This window comes from Hippoglossus stenolepis, chromosome 9, assembly GCF_022539355.2.
Source record: "Hippoglossus stenolepis isolate QCI-W04-F060 chromosome 9, HSTE1.2, whole genome shotgun sequence".
NCBI lineage: Eukaryota > Metazoa > Chordata > Actinopteri > Pleuronectiformes > Pleuronectidae > Hippoglossus > Hippoglossus stenolepis.
The window spans coordinates 18,904,044-18,920,712 of NC_061491.1; the positions used below are offsets into that span (position 1 = coordinate 18,904,044).

Below are 16,669 nucleotides of genomic sequence, written 5' to 3' on the forward strand. Positions count from 1 at the left end.
AATGAACTAATACAAACTTGACTTTCCAATGACACAAATGTTACTGTGCTCCATTGTCTCTCCGCTCTGAAACATCCACAGCTTCATGTATCAGATATGAAAACCTCATTGAGCGGATGTGACTTCCCTCTCTGAGCACATTAAATTACTGGTGTAGATTAGGTTACACTGCCATTCAGTGTTATGCAACGGTAACTCTCCTGCGTCGCAGACCCTCATGACACACAGCCACTGTTGCTGTGTAACTTTCATCTTCCTTTGTCTCTCTGTTCTCTCTCTATTTCCTCCCCCAGGAGCAGCAGCAGATGCACTGAGCAACGCAGCTATTAGCAGCCTTATCTTTCCACGCCGGCCTGATGCTAAAATCCCCACATTCATGAGAAGGCAACAGGAAGCAGATTACTGAGGGATTATACCACAGATTCCGGATTTGCCCGCTGTCCAACCGTGGATCTCACTCTCAATGAACTTGTGTGACTGGGTGCCGACTTACTGACTGACTGAGACACTCTGGTATCATGGAGGAAGAGGAGGAGCCGACAGAGTCTCATTGAATCTAAAACGCACGACTCCGCCTTCTCCCCTCCGATTCTCCTGCCTCAGCATCGAAGGCTTCGAGTGGCCAATGAGGATTACGGAGTTGTAGCAAATAGCAGAGTGTGCAGAAAGGGAGAGGAGTGCAGAGCCTGTTGCTGTCCCATGATGCATCTACACATGAAAGAGCAGGATCAGCCACACAGAGGGCTGTTTCTATGGATACCCCTGCCCTGGGTAGTATTAATAAGACTCACTGATATTCTGACTATCTGTCCGTGAAGGAAGTACAGAGATTATTAGTGTCTCCCTGCAGCAGACTCCAGCGTCAGATAACATCCGTATAGCAGTGAAAGGCAAATTCATTCTTTTTAGAGTTGGACGTTCTGTAGATTCTTGAACAAAATATGTTCAAATCCGTAGGCGCACAATCATTGACTAAAGCAAATGTTAGAGATCGTTCCACTTGGCTTAATATATTTTGATCCTTTCTGAGGGTCCTTTTTGTTTGGGGCCCAGCCACTCCAGTTCAAATGTGAACATTGACAGCAAATGGTTTGATAAAATTGAGATTTAATAGGAATCTGCCCACACAGGACTCGAAGAGGAGGTAAAGTGATGCACAACTTGTTCTGAGGCCTGAGGAATGATTCAATTTCGGGGCTCCTAAAACTGCCACAATCTTTCGCCAGACTAGTCTCTGCATTGTATTTTTGGCCTTGGCTACATGATAATAGATCCATATGCACTCGCTACCCAAAGAAATGTCTAGTTATGATTCTGGACTCACCAGCAAGATGTGGCACCAGACGATAACACAGCAGTTTTAATTAAAGAAATTGTGGAGATCCAAACTGAGCAATCATGGCCAGACAGGACACTCCCCTCTTCCTCCATGGCTTTGACCTCAGTGGTCACTTTGTTGACCTTCGACCTCTCGGCACAGGTGTCACCGGCCTGGTGCTCTCAGCTGTGGACCAGCGCAACGGACAGCGCGTGGCCATTAAAAAGCTGGTGATGCGCGACGCCGTGACGGTGAAACATGCCCTGCGGGAGGTCAAAATCACCCATCGGCTGCACCACGAAAATGTGGTCCAGGTTCATGAGGTCTTGGCACCATATGGACGCCCGCTGCCCCGAGACCCGACCCAGCTCAGCGCCCTGTACATTGTCCAGGAGTGCATGGAGACTGATCTGGCTCGGCTGCTGGAACAAGGACCACTACCCACAGGTATGGGGACCAAAAATCTCACTTAAAGGTTCACCTAAAAGTTTTCCTCAAACTATGAGCTATGCTAAGATGCGATAGACACAATCCAATGTGCTAAAATACACCAAAATACAAAACAATATGATACCATATGATACAATAAAATACAAAAGCTTCAGAAAAGCCACTAAATGGACCTTGTGATTATTTCCTTGATTCCTCTTTCCAACGTCAAGAATGAACTTTGAACTTTGAAATCAATCTATACCCAAAAATATCACCACAGGTCTGGTATGATACACTTGAAACAATACTGGTCAGATAAAAATCTCACTTCAAGGTTCACCAATAGTTTTACTGGAGTTCTGACTCCAATTGACAAAGCAATACAATATGATACAATATGATACGAAACAATACAATAGGAAATTATACAATACGAAACGATACGTTACGACACAAAATGATACGCAACAATTCGAAACGATAAGATTAGATAAGATAACAGAGATAGGATACAACACAAAATGTATGGATATGATTTGTATTTTTTCATTCATTCTCTCATTCTTTTGAGTTATAATCACACGTTATAACTGTAAGAACAAGACGACAGTGTCCTTATATCTGACTTTTGTCCTTGCACAGGTCACGCCACTCTGCTGTTCTACCAGCTGCTGAGGGGCCTGAAGTTCATCCACTCAGCGAACGTCCTGCACAGAGACCTAAAGCCGGCCAACATATTCATCAACACGGACCAACTGCTGCTCAAGGTCGGAGACTTCGGGCTGGCGAGAATAGTCGACCCTCGCTATTCTCATAAGGTAAACGGCGAGGAGCGCAAAGAGAACAGACAAACACATAAACAGATCGTGTGAGGCGTGTACAGTTTATGGTTTATATAGTGTTATCTCTTGTCATGGAAATCTGTCTCAGGGAGGTTTACAGTGTTTTTACATGCATGCACTGCAGAGTCTCCTCTTTTAACTGTATTCTGATTTCAAAAATGTTTATGCATAAAACTTTCTAAAGTGTTAAAACTATAAATGGTTGGCTCAGCTGTATACTGATAATTGGGCGAGTTATTTTTTGAAGTGCTCATCCACAAGAAAAACACTTTTACTAATGAGCAGAAATGACATGCAAGCTGGAGCTTTAGAGTACATGCACAGACTTTTACAGCCGTAACCTAATTACTCTTACTCATCTTTTTTGGGGCATGCAAATGCAGCCCATGTGCCAAGTTCAATTTCTGACGAGAGACCAATAAATCCCTGTGATCGTTAATCTTATTTGGTTCACGCTCTCTTGACAAGTTTCATGTTTATTTTAGAAATGTACCATCTTTAGAGGATGAGCCAGCTTAAATCTTCAGATCTCTGTCCACGTACTGTTGGTTGCATTGATCTTGACATGTTTAAAAACTTTTTCATATTTGTTCCAAAAGAAAATCATACTGTAAATATTAAAGTAAGTATTACACTGAGATGTGTCATTCTCCTCTGCTCTGACACAGTGTGGGTTGCTCTGCTACTGATGAATGAGTCTATAGGGAGATTATTGTCATATTAAAACCTTATCTCTGGAAAGAGATAGAAACTTCCTCTGTAAGCTCTGTCCCTGTGTGGTTATCAGACAGCTGCTCACAAGCCCTTGTGTTGCAATGGAGACAGTACGAGGTGGAAACTGTAGAAAAAGAATCCTCTTGTAGAGAATCAGCAGGCCTGCACATCACTGGTCTGTATGTGACAAAAATAAAAGTTGTATAAAGTATACCTACAGCCTAATACAGTCAGACTTTAAAAATGTCAAACTTTGAAAAGTGTGTGAGTGCTGCAGCTCCTGAAGAGACTGAGAAGCCGTCTTGTTCTCTTTGACCAGTTTCTCCAATTACACATCCTCATGTCTAATGTAGCCGACCGGTGTCTTTCACAATGGGCCTCCTCTCCAGCTCAAACCCTGCTATGAACATCGTCCTCCCATTCCTGGTATCAAGTTCTGTGCTAATCAAACCCTGTGATTAGCCTGTCTAATGTAGATGAAGGCTTGTGAGAGATTAATGGGACAAGTTACTGCTCCGCTGTGCCGAGTCATTATGCAAGGAGATCCCACAGCAGTGCTGTTACACTGGCAGGGAAGGATGTGTGTGTTGATTGTCATTGTTTTTTGTGCTCTCTGGGTCTGTGCATGAGGAGAGGAGCCGTTGTGAAAGGCGATCTTTGTCAGCCCAGAGCACGGGACTGGGGGGACCAGCTGGGAGCAGACACAGGAGGTGCATTTGGAGGGGAGGGGGGAGGTTGAAGGGGAACGACTGGAGGGGAGGTACAAAACAGATGAGGAGCAATGGTGAGAAATTTTGAGTCGTGGAGGGGTGAGAGGAAGAAAGGTGAAAAGTACAAGAAGACACAAAGTGCAAAGAGGAAAAACAAGGAAAGGGAGGGAGGCTTAATACGTCGAGAGGGACGAGTTTGAGTTGTGCACGGCAACAGAAACCAGGTTTACACGCTGTGTGTGTGTGTGTGTGTGTGTGTGTGTGTGTTTGAGTGCACACACACTGTGTACCTACATAAACCCAGTCTGTCAGAGAACACAGTGTCCAGAGTTTACACTGGATAGATAGATAGATAGAGAGACAGATAGATAGACAAACAGACAGATAGATAGACAAACAGACAGATAGATAGATAGATAGATAGATAGATAGATAGATAGATAGATAGATAGATAGATAGATAGATAGATAGATAGATAGATAGATGTGTAGCAGTGTTTTTGATGATGTGTGTGTGTTTGTGTGATGATGTGTGTGTTGTGTAGCAGTGTGTTTTTGATGATGTGTGTGTGTTTGTGTGATGATGTGTGTGTTGTGTAGCAGTGTGTTTTTGATGATGTGTGTGTGTTTGTGTGATGATGTGTGTGTTGTGTAGCAGTGTGTTTTTGATGATGTGTGCGTAAGATGATGCTGGGGCTATTTGTGATGCAGTGTTGACACCAAAGCAGATGCCTGCAGTGAATCTGATAGCATCATTTCTTTTATTTAATAATGCAGAGCTGTGCTGCTTTTTCAGAGGTTTGTGGTAATGGATGAGCAGCTCTGACTACAGCTGAGGAGGATATTCATAAATAGTGGTAACTCTCCAATTGGGCTATAAAACAAGACCGGGCTCATTTATACTGCACTCAGATTGGTTTCAGATTGTGTCGCGTGTGACAGTAAAATTGGCTGGTGTAGATTTATAGTTCTCACCATGAACGATCTTTTTACTATTCCTGTAATTGCCCCAAAATTTCCTTTTCGGGCCTTTGCCATTTTTATACACTTTCTTATTGCCTCTACAGTATCTCACATGGTCAGTGTGTTCACAGCAGTTTTGTCAGCTCACTGTGACTCTGCAGTGAATTGAAATGAGGCTGTTTGACGAGCTGTCTCGAAGAGCGCCTCCGACTACACACAGACAAACATTTACTCAGGTGAGGGGATGATGGAGAGCAGGAAACAGAGGCACAGAAAACATTATTTGTGATGTTGTTTGCAGTCTGCGCTGGTGGGAGCTTATGGCGTCTCTCTGCAAGTGTGTGTGTGAATGTCACCTGCGGAGGTGTCGCTGAAGCCGCCCAGAAATAATTCATGACCTGGATGAAGGATAGAAGGATACGGGGGGGGGTAATAAAGTAGATGAGAAGAAGGGACAAACATAAAGACACAGCACGGTTAAAAATAAGCACAATGGAGCAGAAGCTGGCGAGAAAAGAAGAAGGGAAGAAACAGGAGAGAACGGAGGTGAGGCATGCTGGGTGAGGAAAAGTGAGAGATGGGGGGACGTGTGAAGAAAAGAGGGAGGGTAGCAGAATGAGAAACACTGAGGTGAGGGGGAGTTTAGATTGAGGGAAACGGATGGAGAGGAAAGTAGGAGGTAATGCGAAGACGGGTTCGTCTCTGCAAGACAGAGGAGGTGATGATGGGGCCGAGTAGGACGAAAGGAATGAAGAACAGGAAAGGAGGGGGGGGAAACCAATAAAGCTTTTTTATTCCTAAACATCTGTGAAAATAATGTGTGAAAAATTTCAAGAATATGTTTCTTTTTCTGTGCAAAACACTTTCCAAGCTGTTTTATGACCGACTTTATTATCATCAGTTATATCAAATAATACTCCAGCCATGAAAAGGAGCCATGGAACATTGCCTGTCCTTGAAAGTCACTGAAAGCAGAGCTCATATTTAGACAATGATCAGGAAATGTGGGAGAGACGGGGCGACACAGAAGACAAGGAGAGAGCATGTTTGTCAGACCTTCACTGAGCACTCAGCATCAGTTTCTGCTCTGTCATCTACTGGCACACACACTCACAGAGGAGAAAAGGCACAGTGATGAGGGAGGAACATGGGGGGGGTGCAGCGAGGGCAGAGTGGGCCTGGGGAGAGGGAGAGAGAGAGAGAGAGAGAGAGAGAGAGAGGGAGTTGAGAGCATAAAAGGAGTAGGTGAGAGACGCACAATGATGGGGTGAGGAAAAGAGGAGGCACAAGAGGAGCATAGGTGCGAAGAGACGAGAGAGAGGAGAAAAACTCAGGGAGCTGTCAAAGTGTTCTCAAGTCATAGCTTTTTATTAACACCTTTAATAGAGCCGTGGATCTATCATTCAACACAATGTGGGCCCCTCAAAAAACCTCATAGAACCATTTTTGACATTTAAATAAGAGATAAATAAATAAGTTCTATTTAGGGGCACATTGTTGGAAGTGATTGAAAGAAGTGATGTGTATAAGTGGGAACATTGGTGTGGGTGGCCCACAAAGGATGAAGGCTTTGAGTCATCCCTTAACCTGCTGATTTATATACAATTCACTACTTTTTATAAACCATCTCCGAAGACAGAGAGGAAACTCTCTATTCAGACGTGAATTAAGTATACATCCATTTTTAGGTTAGACCTAAAAATATAAGAATCGGAGGGGCTATGCCCTCTGTAGTGCCCTCATGTTGTGGTGGTGTTAACTGTAATTTCTGACATCCATCTTGAGTATTAAAGCTCATCTGGGCCAGGTTAAATCCACTGATGTCTATACAGCATCAGCCTAAATAGATCAAAGAAGAAGTCCCAGATAGAGCGATAGAGTGATGAATGGTGAGATGGGAAATGGAAAACAGAGGATGTAAGGAGGAGGGGTGATGGGAGAGCAGAAGTGGAGGAGAGCAGTGAGGGTGGAGGTGGTAGAGAGATGAAGGAAACTATTGTAGATACTTCCAAAAAGGAACCCTGCCTCGTTTTTGGGGGCTCATATTCTAACGAAAACATATTTTGGTGTGCTGACAAACGTATACAAAAATAGATTTGTCATCATGAAGCAATTCACAGCAACAAATGTATATGTATAAAATATATAATAACAACAATATACAATCTATGGCGTAAACCCAGTTGTAATTATATTTTGTTATATAGTATCGTGACTGGATAGAGATCCTAGAAACGAGGTCAGAAAACAAATGTGATGTAGGAGGAGTAATTTGTAAGAGGCAACAAGAGCATTGATGGTAACAACAGGCAAAAGCGTCTCATAAATAAATCTGGTTAGCGTGTGTGAGTATGTTTGCCTGTGGCTCATCTCTATGCAGAGCATCATCAGCGTTATTCACAAGGTGAACATTTACAAAAGTAAGAGTCAGGAGGGAGCTGTCTCTAAATGAGAGGCCGCATGTTGTTGTACAGCAGAGACTCAAACACTCAGTGGAACTCAGGGTAACTGCAGGTCGAGATTCAGGGAATACATTTTCTGCTGCCGAGTGTATTCAGAAGCCAGTTTCGCAACATGATGAAGCCTTTGTGGGTGTAAATCAAAAATATCCCCTTTTTAGCTCAAGGTTTTCTTCAACTTTTCTTCATGATTGCGTGCTGTATTGTGAACATGAGCAATCTGAACTCCTCCTGTATGCAGATGACTGTTTTGATGGATTTATTTTGATCATTGTGTCATGCACATTATGCGTCCAGCCTAAAACAGGCTTACAGACGCCATTATTTAGTACAAGAAAGAGAGAAGCCAAATATACAAAACAAATAAACCATCCAGTGGAAGAGTTCCTGTTCCCAGCTTTGCAACTAAAGAGCTTTTACTCGTCCATAACTTTGCTGCAACTTACGATACAGTGCCATAACTGGGCTTGATTTGAATACATGTTTGTAATTTTGGTTTTGACACCGTATCTTGTAACCATTTTTCTCAAATTGTAGCAAGTCAGTTTCTTCTAATTGTGTTCAAGCTGCATAATACACATTTTATTTCCATATATTCTAATTCAGCTTCTTCAAAAACCTTTGTATTAACCCTGTTTTCAGACAAAATAGGTTTTTTGGTTTGGTTTGTTTGTTTGTTAGCAAGATAACACAATAACAACTGAAAGGATTTCCAGGAAACCTGGTGAAAAGATGGGACAAGGGAAGATGGAAGAAGACATGACAATTTGGTGCGGATCTGGATAAGGGGCCAGATACAAATCTTTGTGAATTTCCAAAGAAATAATTCATGGATCCTAAAGAAAAAAATTGAATATATATATATAGGGGACTGTTATCTATGTGGAATTTGGAGCAGCTTGATTCAATTCAAGAGGACTGTTCGGCCTTGATGGAGGCGTGCACTGCATTGAGTGACATTCTAGTTCTGTTGCACTTTCCTTTTTTTCTTCTTGTATTTGATCTCTCACTCTCCACTTCCCCTTCTTCTCCAGGGCTACCTGTCTGAGGGCCTGGTGACTAAGTGGTACTGTTCCCCCCGTCTGCTCCTGTCCCCCAACAACTACACCAAGGCCATAGACATGTGGGCCACAGGCTGTATACTGGCTGAGATGCTGACTGGACGCATGATGTTTGCAGGTACCTTTATACTGTTTGCCATGCAGTCCGCCATCAAGACCTCCACCCAGGTCAGCACGACCGTGATGAACAGAAACATTATGAAATTGCTTATCGTAAATTTGATGGCAAAAAACTATGATCATATCATTAGTAGTCAGCAGAGACATTTCATTACTAAAAGACCTTTTTGGGAAATGTGTTTCGAGGAACTGGCAGGTTTCCAGATTCACTTTCAGGTATTTTTGATTATTTTACCCATCTGTGTGGTCTGGTGTGTTTTACTCTCATTTAAGTACATTTAAGTACATATTATGTAAAAATATATGTAGATATGAAAAGTTTGTTCGGGTGGTCTTACGGCACAAACATAGAAATCAGTCGTCCGTGAGCAGCTACATGAATAGATAATATAAGTTGTATTAAAACACATCCTTTGTGTCCCACATTAACTTATCTGAAGTTCTTAGTTGCAGAGATGCAAAGGAAATTGTCTAGCGACTGTTTCAAAGTATGAAAGGTGGCATCAAATAAGAGCTGAGGAGAAATGTCTTCCCACTGTCCTCCACTAAAGATGCTTCCTTCTCTTGTTCAGCAGGCTGCTTCTTTGTCTGACCGGAATAACAATGATGAAAGATGTAATTTGTCATGACAGGTTGATTTGACCTCCACCAGCCCCACTACACCACAGGAGAGATGATGTCATAAACTCAGTGGCATTATTGCTTCCCTGGTGTTCTGCTACAAAAATGGATTTTTTACTTTCTTCTCACTTAACCACCACAGGTCACATGGCACGATTTATTTTGGTTTAGAGGCGAAGCAATGTTCTCTCATCCTAATACACTTCAACTGCTTGTTTATTTCCTTGAGGGGCCAGTGTGTTGATATAGCCCCACCTGCTGGAGATCTGGGAATTGACTCTGAGCTAAAAAGCTTTAAGCATGTTGCACTCGTTCACTCCTTCACGTTAGTTTTTCTCCATCAGTTGTCAAAGGTAGAACGCACTTCCCCCAGAAGTGAGCTTCATTATGTCCAATTCCTCCCAGGTTGTGGGTGCGACCCTCATCAAACGCAGGTTTAACATTAGGATTAATGTCCAATATTTGTATTTGTATATTTGTAGAATATATATTAGATTTAGGGTTAGGGTTAGGGTTGTCTAACAGGGTTAGGGTTAGGGTTAACCCTAAGTCTTGTCGAACAGATTGAAACTTCCCTGGTGCACAAAATGCTGTGACCTACTGTGGAATCACAGAGACATGAAAAACCCGAAACAAGCTAGAAATTACAACCTTTCCCCGTAATTGGGTTATTTCTTCTTCAATAGATCAATTGTCGGGAGGATAAAAATAAAATGAGGAATTTTAATTTAAACAGCAAATATAATATTTGTGATTTATCATTGCAAATTTTGTAGAAACTGATTTTAATTTGATTATGTCCTTGTCTGGACAGCTCACAGCTCCTAATTATTCCTCTTTGATTTTAACTGGCCTTTTTTTCTGCTTATGTAACTGATCGTCCGTCTCCTCCTTTGCTCGCCTCTCGTTGGCTGATTCCCTCTGCAGGAGCTCACGAGCTGGAGCAGATGCAGCTGATCCTGGACACAGTGCCGGTGCTGAGAGAGGAGGACAGACAGGACCTGCTACAGGTGAGACCTCACATTGAAGATGAATGAGTGTTGTTCAGGGAGACTCCACCTCCGCCATATCTGAAAGACTTTCTTTGTAGAGGTAGAAAACAGAGTGAGCACTGAGGCAGAATAATAATGGTGATAAAATTAAATATATATAGTTAGACATTCAGTTGACACTGCTGCCCCCTGCTGTTCTTATTTAGTAACAACAACAATTTTTACTTTAATACAACAGAGCCATAGTAATACTTCAGGCTTTAAACATTTAATCTGATTAGAAGACAATTAACCTACATGAAACATCGGACATTAAATAAAGGTTATTAAACGTTGCAAGTTGTTTAAGAAATGCTAATCAAAACGCTGCTGAGAGATGGAGAGAATAAGTGAATTTAAAGTCCTCTTTCAGTGAAAATCATGTTTTCAAACATATTAACATGTCCCCCTTGTGCCTTTCATATGATCAAAGACGTAGTGTCTGCAGTGTGGTTGTTTATTTCCACCTTAACACTGCAGTAAACAAATATCAGTCTGAAAAACAACAGATTCAGACAGCCCAGATTTGTGATGTAACAGGGGTCATAGGTCGAAGTCACAGAATGATAATTTTTTCATGACAAACCTTTCGAATGTTTCATTTTGATGAACACAGGAGGGTGTAAGAAGCTGCACTTTAATAAGCGCAACTAGTTGTTCAAACCATGTTATGCTGTGAAACATGTGGGATGAACATAAACACTATACACTTTGAAATTTATTGAATTTACATTTTACAAAAGACAAAAATGAGCAAGTCCATGTTTTTACTGGCTGTGATATGAAATATAAAAATAAAAAAAATTCATGGTTGGCCATCATCTGTACATTTTAAAAGGGGCAGTCAGTCAGGGTCAGTGTGTTTGTGTGGGGGAGAGATGATGAGTGAGGTAAAGATTAAAAAACCACCAAGCGCTCAGCCTGTGCTTTGCTTTCAACTAGAATCTGCTCTATAGTAGGAACAAATTAACAGGGATGCCTTAAAGGTTCCTCAACAGAACCATGCACATCTTAACCCCACTGTCATCCTTCCTCAGGTGATGCCTTCATATGTCAGTCGAGGATGGAGAGTCAAGAAGCCCTTCTCTGAATTGCTGCCTGAAGTGGATGCTCAGGGTGAGCAGAGGGAATCGAGCAGTGCGATGAAGAGGACGGTCAAGCAGTATGAAATAGAAGGGGGGACAAATAAGCGTAATGGTTTCTCTGAGCTGTGAAGGATAGAGAGAGGATAAACTATAGTGTGTAGAGGTTTTGACGCATAACGTTATATATAATGAAACAAACATCACGGTTGTTGCATTTTATTCCTCCTCCTCTTCCTCCCTCACTCATCCCCTCTCCCTCTCCTCTCCAGCTGTGGACTTCCTTGAGCGTATCTTGACCTTTAACCCCATGGATCGGCTGACGGCTGAAGCAGCCCTGTCCCATGCCTTTCTCCAGCAGTACTCCTGTCCAGAGGACGAGCCCACCTCCTCGCACCCCTTCCACATCGAGGACGAACTGGAGGACAACCTCATCACCGAGCAGAGCCTGAGCAACAGTCAGGCCTCCAGCATCCACTGGGACAGGTGTGTAGGCTCGTGTTTTAAATGTACATACTGTGAATAAATGTTATTATAAGACTAATAGTGCTTAATTTCTACCTTCCTGCAGGTATGAGAACAGTTTATCAGCAGATGTGTGTTGGCGGCAGTCGGGCGGGAGGTGCCGCTGCATGCCCCCTGCCCACGCGTCCTCTGACCTTGGGGACACGACGGAGGATGAGGAGGTGCAGAGGGACCCCCGGGCCAATTCCACCTCACTGTTAGAGGAGGCGCAGGTTTTTCTCCTTTTCCTTCTTTCGTTGTCATTTTCTCTCGTACTGACTGATTTGTGCTTGAGGCAACATGATCTTATTTGAATGAAATGCACTGAGAGTTGTGATGAAGCTGATGAAGCTGATAAGGTTAAAGGTGATCAACGAATTAGCTCATGGCTGCAGCCTCAATATCACAACATTGTAAGATTATATATTTTAAATAATTTGACCTGTTTTTGATTTGTTTTTACCATTGTTATCCTGCATATTTCTTGCAACATCCAGCCTGGTCTGGTACACTGTAAATGCATTGTGGGTCTTACCATCACTGTATTTTTTTCAGTGTCTTGAACTTTATGATGTCAAATTTTATTGCTGTTTCAATTAGTAAGAAATCAATATGAGTCAATGAAGTTCATCACATAATACAACCAGAATTGATTCCTCACTTTATCACCATCTTCCTCCCCCACCTGCTTCCCTCTGTCTGTCTTTAACAGGTGGACCCACGGAAATATTCCCACAGCAGCTCAGCTGAACGCTTCCTGGAAAACTCCCACTCCTCTCTGGAGCGGGCCTGTGGTTTGGGGCAAGGGGAACTGGACTGCGGCCGCTCCTGTGACTACAAAGTGGGCTCTCCCTCATATCTGGATAAAATTGCCTGGAGGGAGGGCAAGCCTCAACACTACTCGGAGCCTAAGCTGATACTGGATCTGTCTCACTGGAAGCGCAACACTAACATCCTCCCTGTGCCTGCTGAGCCCATCGGTGGCAGCATGGAAGACCTGGGAGACATGAAGGAGGAGGAGGCAGAAGAGGAGGAAGAGGAGGAGACGGGGGATTTGTTCCAGGAGATCTCTCGCTGGGTACAAAGCACCCAGTCCCGTCTGCACTCGCCCACTCTCAGTCCATGTTTGGAGCCACATTCACCCTCCTGCTACACCTTCTCCCCCCCTCTCCCTCTCTCCCCGACTGATCTCCCAACTCCAGTCTTCCACTACACAGAAGTTGTGCGGCAACCTTCAGCTGATTATGATGAACACAGACTAAGCCCATATCCGGCTCTTACATCTTCCTCCAATTCCCTTCCCTCTCTCCTCCCCACGTCTCCCACCTCTCCCCTTCCTCCTCAGTCACCTCCAACAGTTTCTCCCCCCATCTCTCCCCTACTTTTTCCTCCCTCAGAATCTCAGCCCCTTTCCTCTACTTCCTCCATTTTTCCGCCTGTCAACGAGGACTCCATGGAGTCGCTTCCTGTCAAGCAAAAGGATCGTCTATTTGACCTGGATGTCTTCATATCCCGAGCACTGAAACTGTGCAGGCAGAACAAGGAGAAAGCAGACGGAAAGAAAGGAAGGGAGAAAGATGGAGGGTGGAGGGACGAGAGCAAACAGCCGAACATTAACAGAAAGGTGCCCAGGCTTCCAGAGTACAGGACTCCACCACCACCACACACCCCTAACTCTTGATGTTTAATTTCAGCTTCAGGCCGAAAACATTATTGCATCATGACAGGCAACATTTCCAAATGCTTTACATGGTGAGTATGCTGCTTGAACACAAGACCTGAGTGTTTTCAGCAACTTATGTACTGAAACAATCCTGCAGCTTTGTCAAGATGTCCTCTCAGGTCAGAAGAGGTCAGACAGCATTTGGGGTAAATATAAATAACCATGCTTATAGCAATGAGTTGTCTGATGTGAGGGTATTTAGAATCAGTGAGCTAATTTATGTTTGCGTAATATTTGAATTTCTATAATTTGTCAAGTTTAAGATAAATTTGACTTGATTACAGCTTATTTTGCAACACAAATTTCTAACTAATGACTTCTAGGGAACAGTTAATAAGAGGTATGCAGGCTATTGATAACTAATGGAGAGGTATCACTTGGTTTAGTTTTGCTCTGGTTTTGTTTTTGCTCCTGCTGAGTTTTGCTCTGGTTTTGTTTTTGCTCCTGCTGAGTTTCAATCATTCAGTCATTTCTCGAAACGTCCGGCTGTCTTCCAAAGGTGATGTTCACCAAATAATGAAAGTGACACAAGAAATGCTTCCTCCATGTTTCTCTGAATGTATTAACTGAAAAGTAATCAGTCAAATTATGATACATGGAAAAACCATGAGGCTTTTTATTTGTTGATCCGTCAACAGTAACTTGATGAGCTCTGTCACTGATTCATGCCTTGTAAACTTGTATAAAACTCTTGTCTTATTTAATTCTATAATATATTTCTTAAGACTATTGTCTTGATATCGTGTCTGAAGTATTTTAGTTTTATTAGTTGAACGCTGGAGCAGTTTTATGTTAACTTGGAGTGAGTTGTATTCTGTGTCATGTGAAATGCTCTGTTGTTGTAATTTATGATTTGTTCAGCAGATTGTGCTCTAGTTTGATTGTTAATAGTTTAATATATTTTCTGCCGGAAACTGGGGTCATCATCTGCTGTTCACTTAACTGTGCTCTCCTCTCTGTACCGGACAGACAGTCATCTGTCATCATTCATCGTTGGCCACAGAAATCTCAAACAACATCAGCATTTATTTTGGAGAATGTAGATCCTTTGCAGCTTTTCTAGGAAATGATTTGTACTCAAAATGTCTCAGTGCCACCCAAAAAAATTTGAGATATGGTGGCGAAAATAAATCAAGTATATTTTGGTATTGCTCGAACAAGGCAACCAAATCAGGTAAAAGATACAATCAGAAACTGATGAAGGCCATTGATTTGTGTCACAAAAACTCAATCGTGTACTTCTGACATTCATTTAACTTACCAAAATAATAAGGTAGTGGTTGGCAAATGGAAACATAGAAATTTTGGTTACTCTAGAGAAGAAGTACACTTGAATTCATGTGCCCCTTATTCTGTAGAGGAAACAGTTTCCCTTTTGCTCTGCTGTGGCTGTACACTTTGAGTACATGCAGCCCATAGACAACAGTCCGTGGGCTGTAAATACACAAGGGTACAGCTACTGGAAATGTCAGAGGTCACTGACATGTTAAAATAAACTTCCAGGACAGATACACCGCCCCAAAATAAGAAAACATTCAAGCTTCAGTCCAGCATCTGAGACCCAAATCTGACGAGAATTTCTAGTTCAAGTCTCTCATGACCTCTTAGATATCAGCTAAATTAAATTAGTCTATAGAATCCATGCAAGCCACACTCAGAACACTATGCTTTTGTTTGCAGGATTTTATGTTCTCTTTCCAAGCAGTTTGCAGCTGTTAACAGGTACTGCACATATAACCTTGCGAAATGCGTACTTCCATAATATCCGCAGCTTTTATACGCACTGTGGCCAACAAACACAGGATATTAGCAGATCATCACTTGCACAACATAGTATGACTGCCTAAGGATTGAGCCATATGGGAGAAATGGTAACGGTGCAACTTCTGATACAGCAAAGCCAGGTGTGTTCTTTTATATTCACATAAGACATGAAGCACATTTAGAGTCACTAGCACATTTAGAAATAAAGGTTTTCCTCAGTGAGTACTGATACTCCACCACTGTCAATGTTCATTTTAAGGTTTTAACCAGGGGCAAAAGATTGCTGGACAAACTGACAAAAGGGTGAAGTGCAAAACTGTCCATTTTCAAGTCCAGAAGCTTTTAATTATTTATTAAAAAAAATAAAATCTGTTCTGTAGTTAAACTAATTTAAATAAATCAGTTTTTTAACCTATACAGGTCTAATGATCACATTTTGCATCATACAGTTTCCTCTGCAGGTAATCTAAGCCAGCAATAACACCACTGACTCATAACACACTGTAACACATGTGGTTACTGAGCCTGAGTTAATTCTTTTAAATGTGTGAAGCAATGTAGAAAATGTGCCTCAGTACACCTCAATGCTTCCAGCTTGCTGAATGTAACATATCCTCCTCTGCTGTCTGCATGGCTTTTCACAGATATTCATATCGCTCGAACTCTGTTGTTTTTACTACGTCACTTTGTGAAACTGTCATATTTTTATGGGCTCTGATTTCTTTTGCACAGAGGCTCCAGCTTCTCATTTAAGAAAAGCTGTGAGGTTTTTAAATGCTCAGTATTGATTGATAGTTTCTCTTTTTGCAGTTTCTGCTTTTGCTGGACAATTAATAAACCAATAGTTAAACTATTATTTGATCTCATGTTTTTAATGGTAATTTATAATTGTCAAATGTTCCCTTTTCTAGGGACAGGGTACATTTCACAGACCAACACACCGATTTACTTCGATTATATCGATAAGATAAGATAAGATAAGATAAGATAAGATAAGATAAGATAAGATAAGATAAGATAAGATGAGATGAGATAAGATGAGATAAGAAAGTCCTTCATTAGTCCCACAACAGGAAAATTAGCTGTGTTATAGCAGCAAAGAGGATTGTCAAAAATAGACATTAGTAAAGTAATAACAAGTAAACATGCAAAACCTATAAATGCAAGACAACATACAACTATAAAAAATATATAAATGGAATAGAACAAACAAAAACCTCACTTTCAACAAAAAGATACCTCGAGCAGCAAGAAAACTAAAAAAAATATTAGTAAAAATCAATTGACAAAAAGAAAATTGTCTTTTACAATAATTACGGTAGACC

At 41.9% G+C, this 16,669-nt stretch overlaps 1 protein-coding gene across 1 annotated transcript; it reads left to right on the forward strand.

The window, feature by feature from the left end:
* Nucleotides 1-591: 591 nt before the first annotated feature.
* On the forward strand, nucleotides 592-16,200 carry mapk4 (mitogen-activated protein kinase 4). The gene is made up of 8 exons (XM_035167027.2): nucleotides 592-1,765; nucleotides 2,393-2,568; nucleotides 8,473-8,617; nucleotides 10,168-10,250; nucleotides 11,309-11,387; nucleotides 11,626-11,839; nucleotides 11,925-12,090; nucleotides 12,570-16,200. The coding sequence occupies exons 1-8, from the start codon at nucleotides 1,399-1,401 to the stop codon at nucleotides 13,536-13,538; spliced, it is 2,199 nt and encodes a 732-aa protein (XP_035022918.2). The 5' UTR covers nucleotides 592-1,398; the 3' UTR covers nucleotides 13,539-16,200.
* Nucleotides 16,201-16,669: the final 469 nt, after the last annotated feature.

Bases quoted from the DNA above. Each gene is read 5' to 3' on its own strand.
- mapk4 (XM_035167027.2), top strand. From the start codon at position 1,399: ATGGCCAGACAGGACACTCCCCTCTTCCTCCATGGCTTTGACCTCAGT. The intron at 10,251-11,308 runs GTGAGACCTCAC...ATCCTTCCTCAG, and splicing joins ACAGACAGGACCTGCTACAG to GTGATGCCTTCATATGTCAG. The intron at 11,840-11,924 runs GTGTGTAGGCTC...ACCTTCCTGCAG, and splicing joins TCCAGCATCCACTGGGACAG to GTATGAGAACAGTTTATCAG.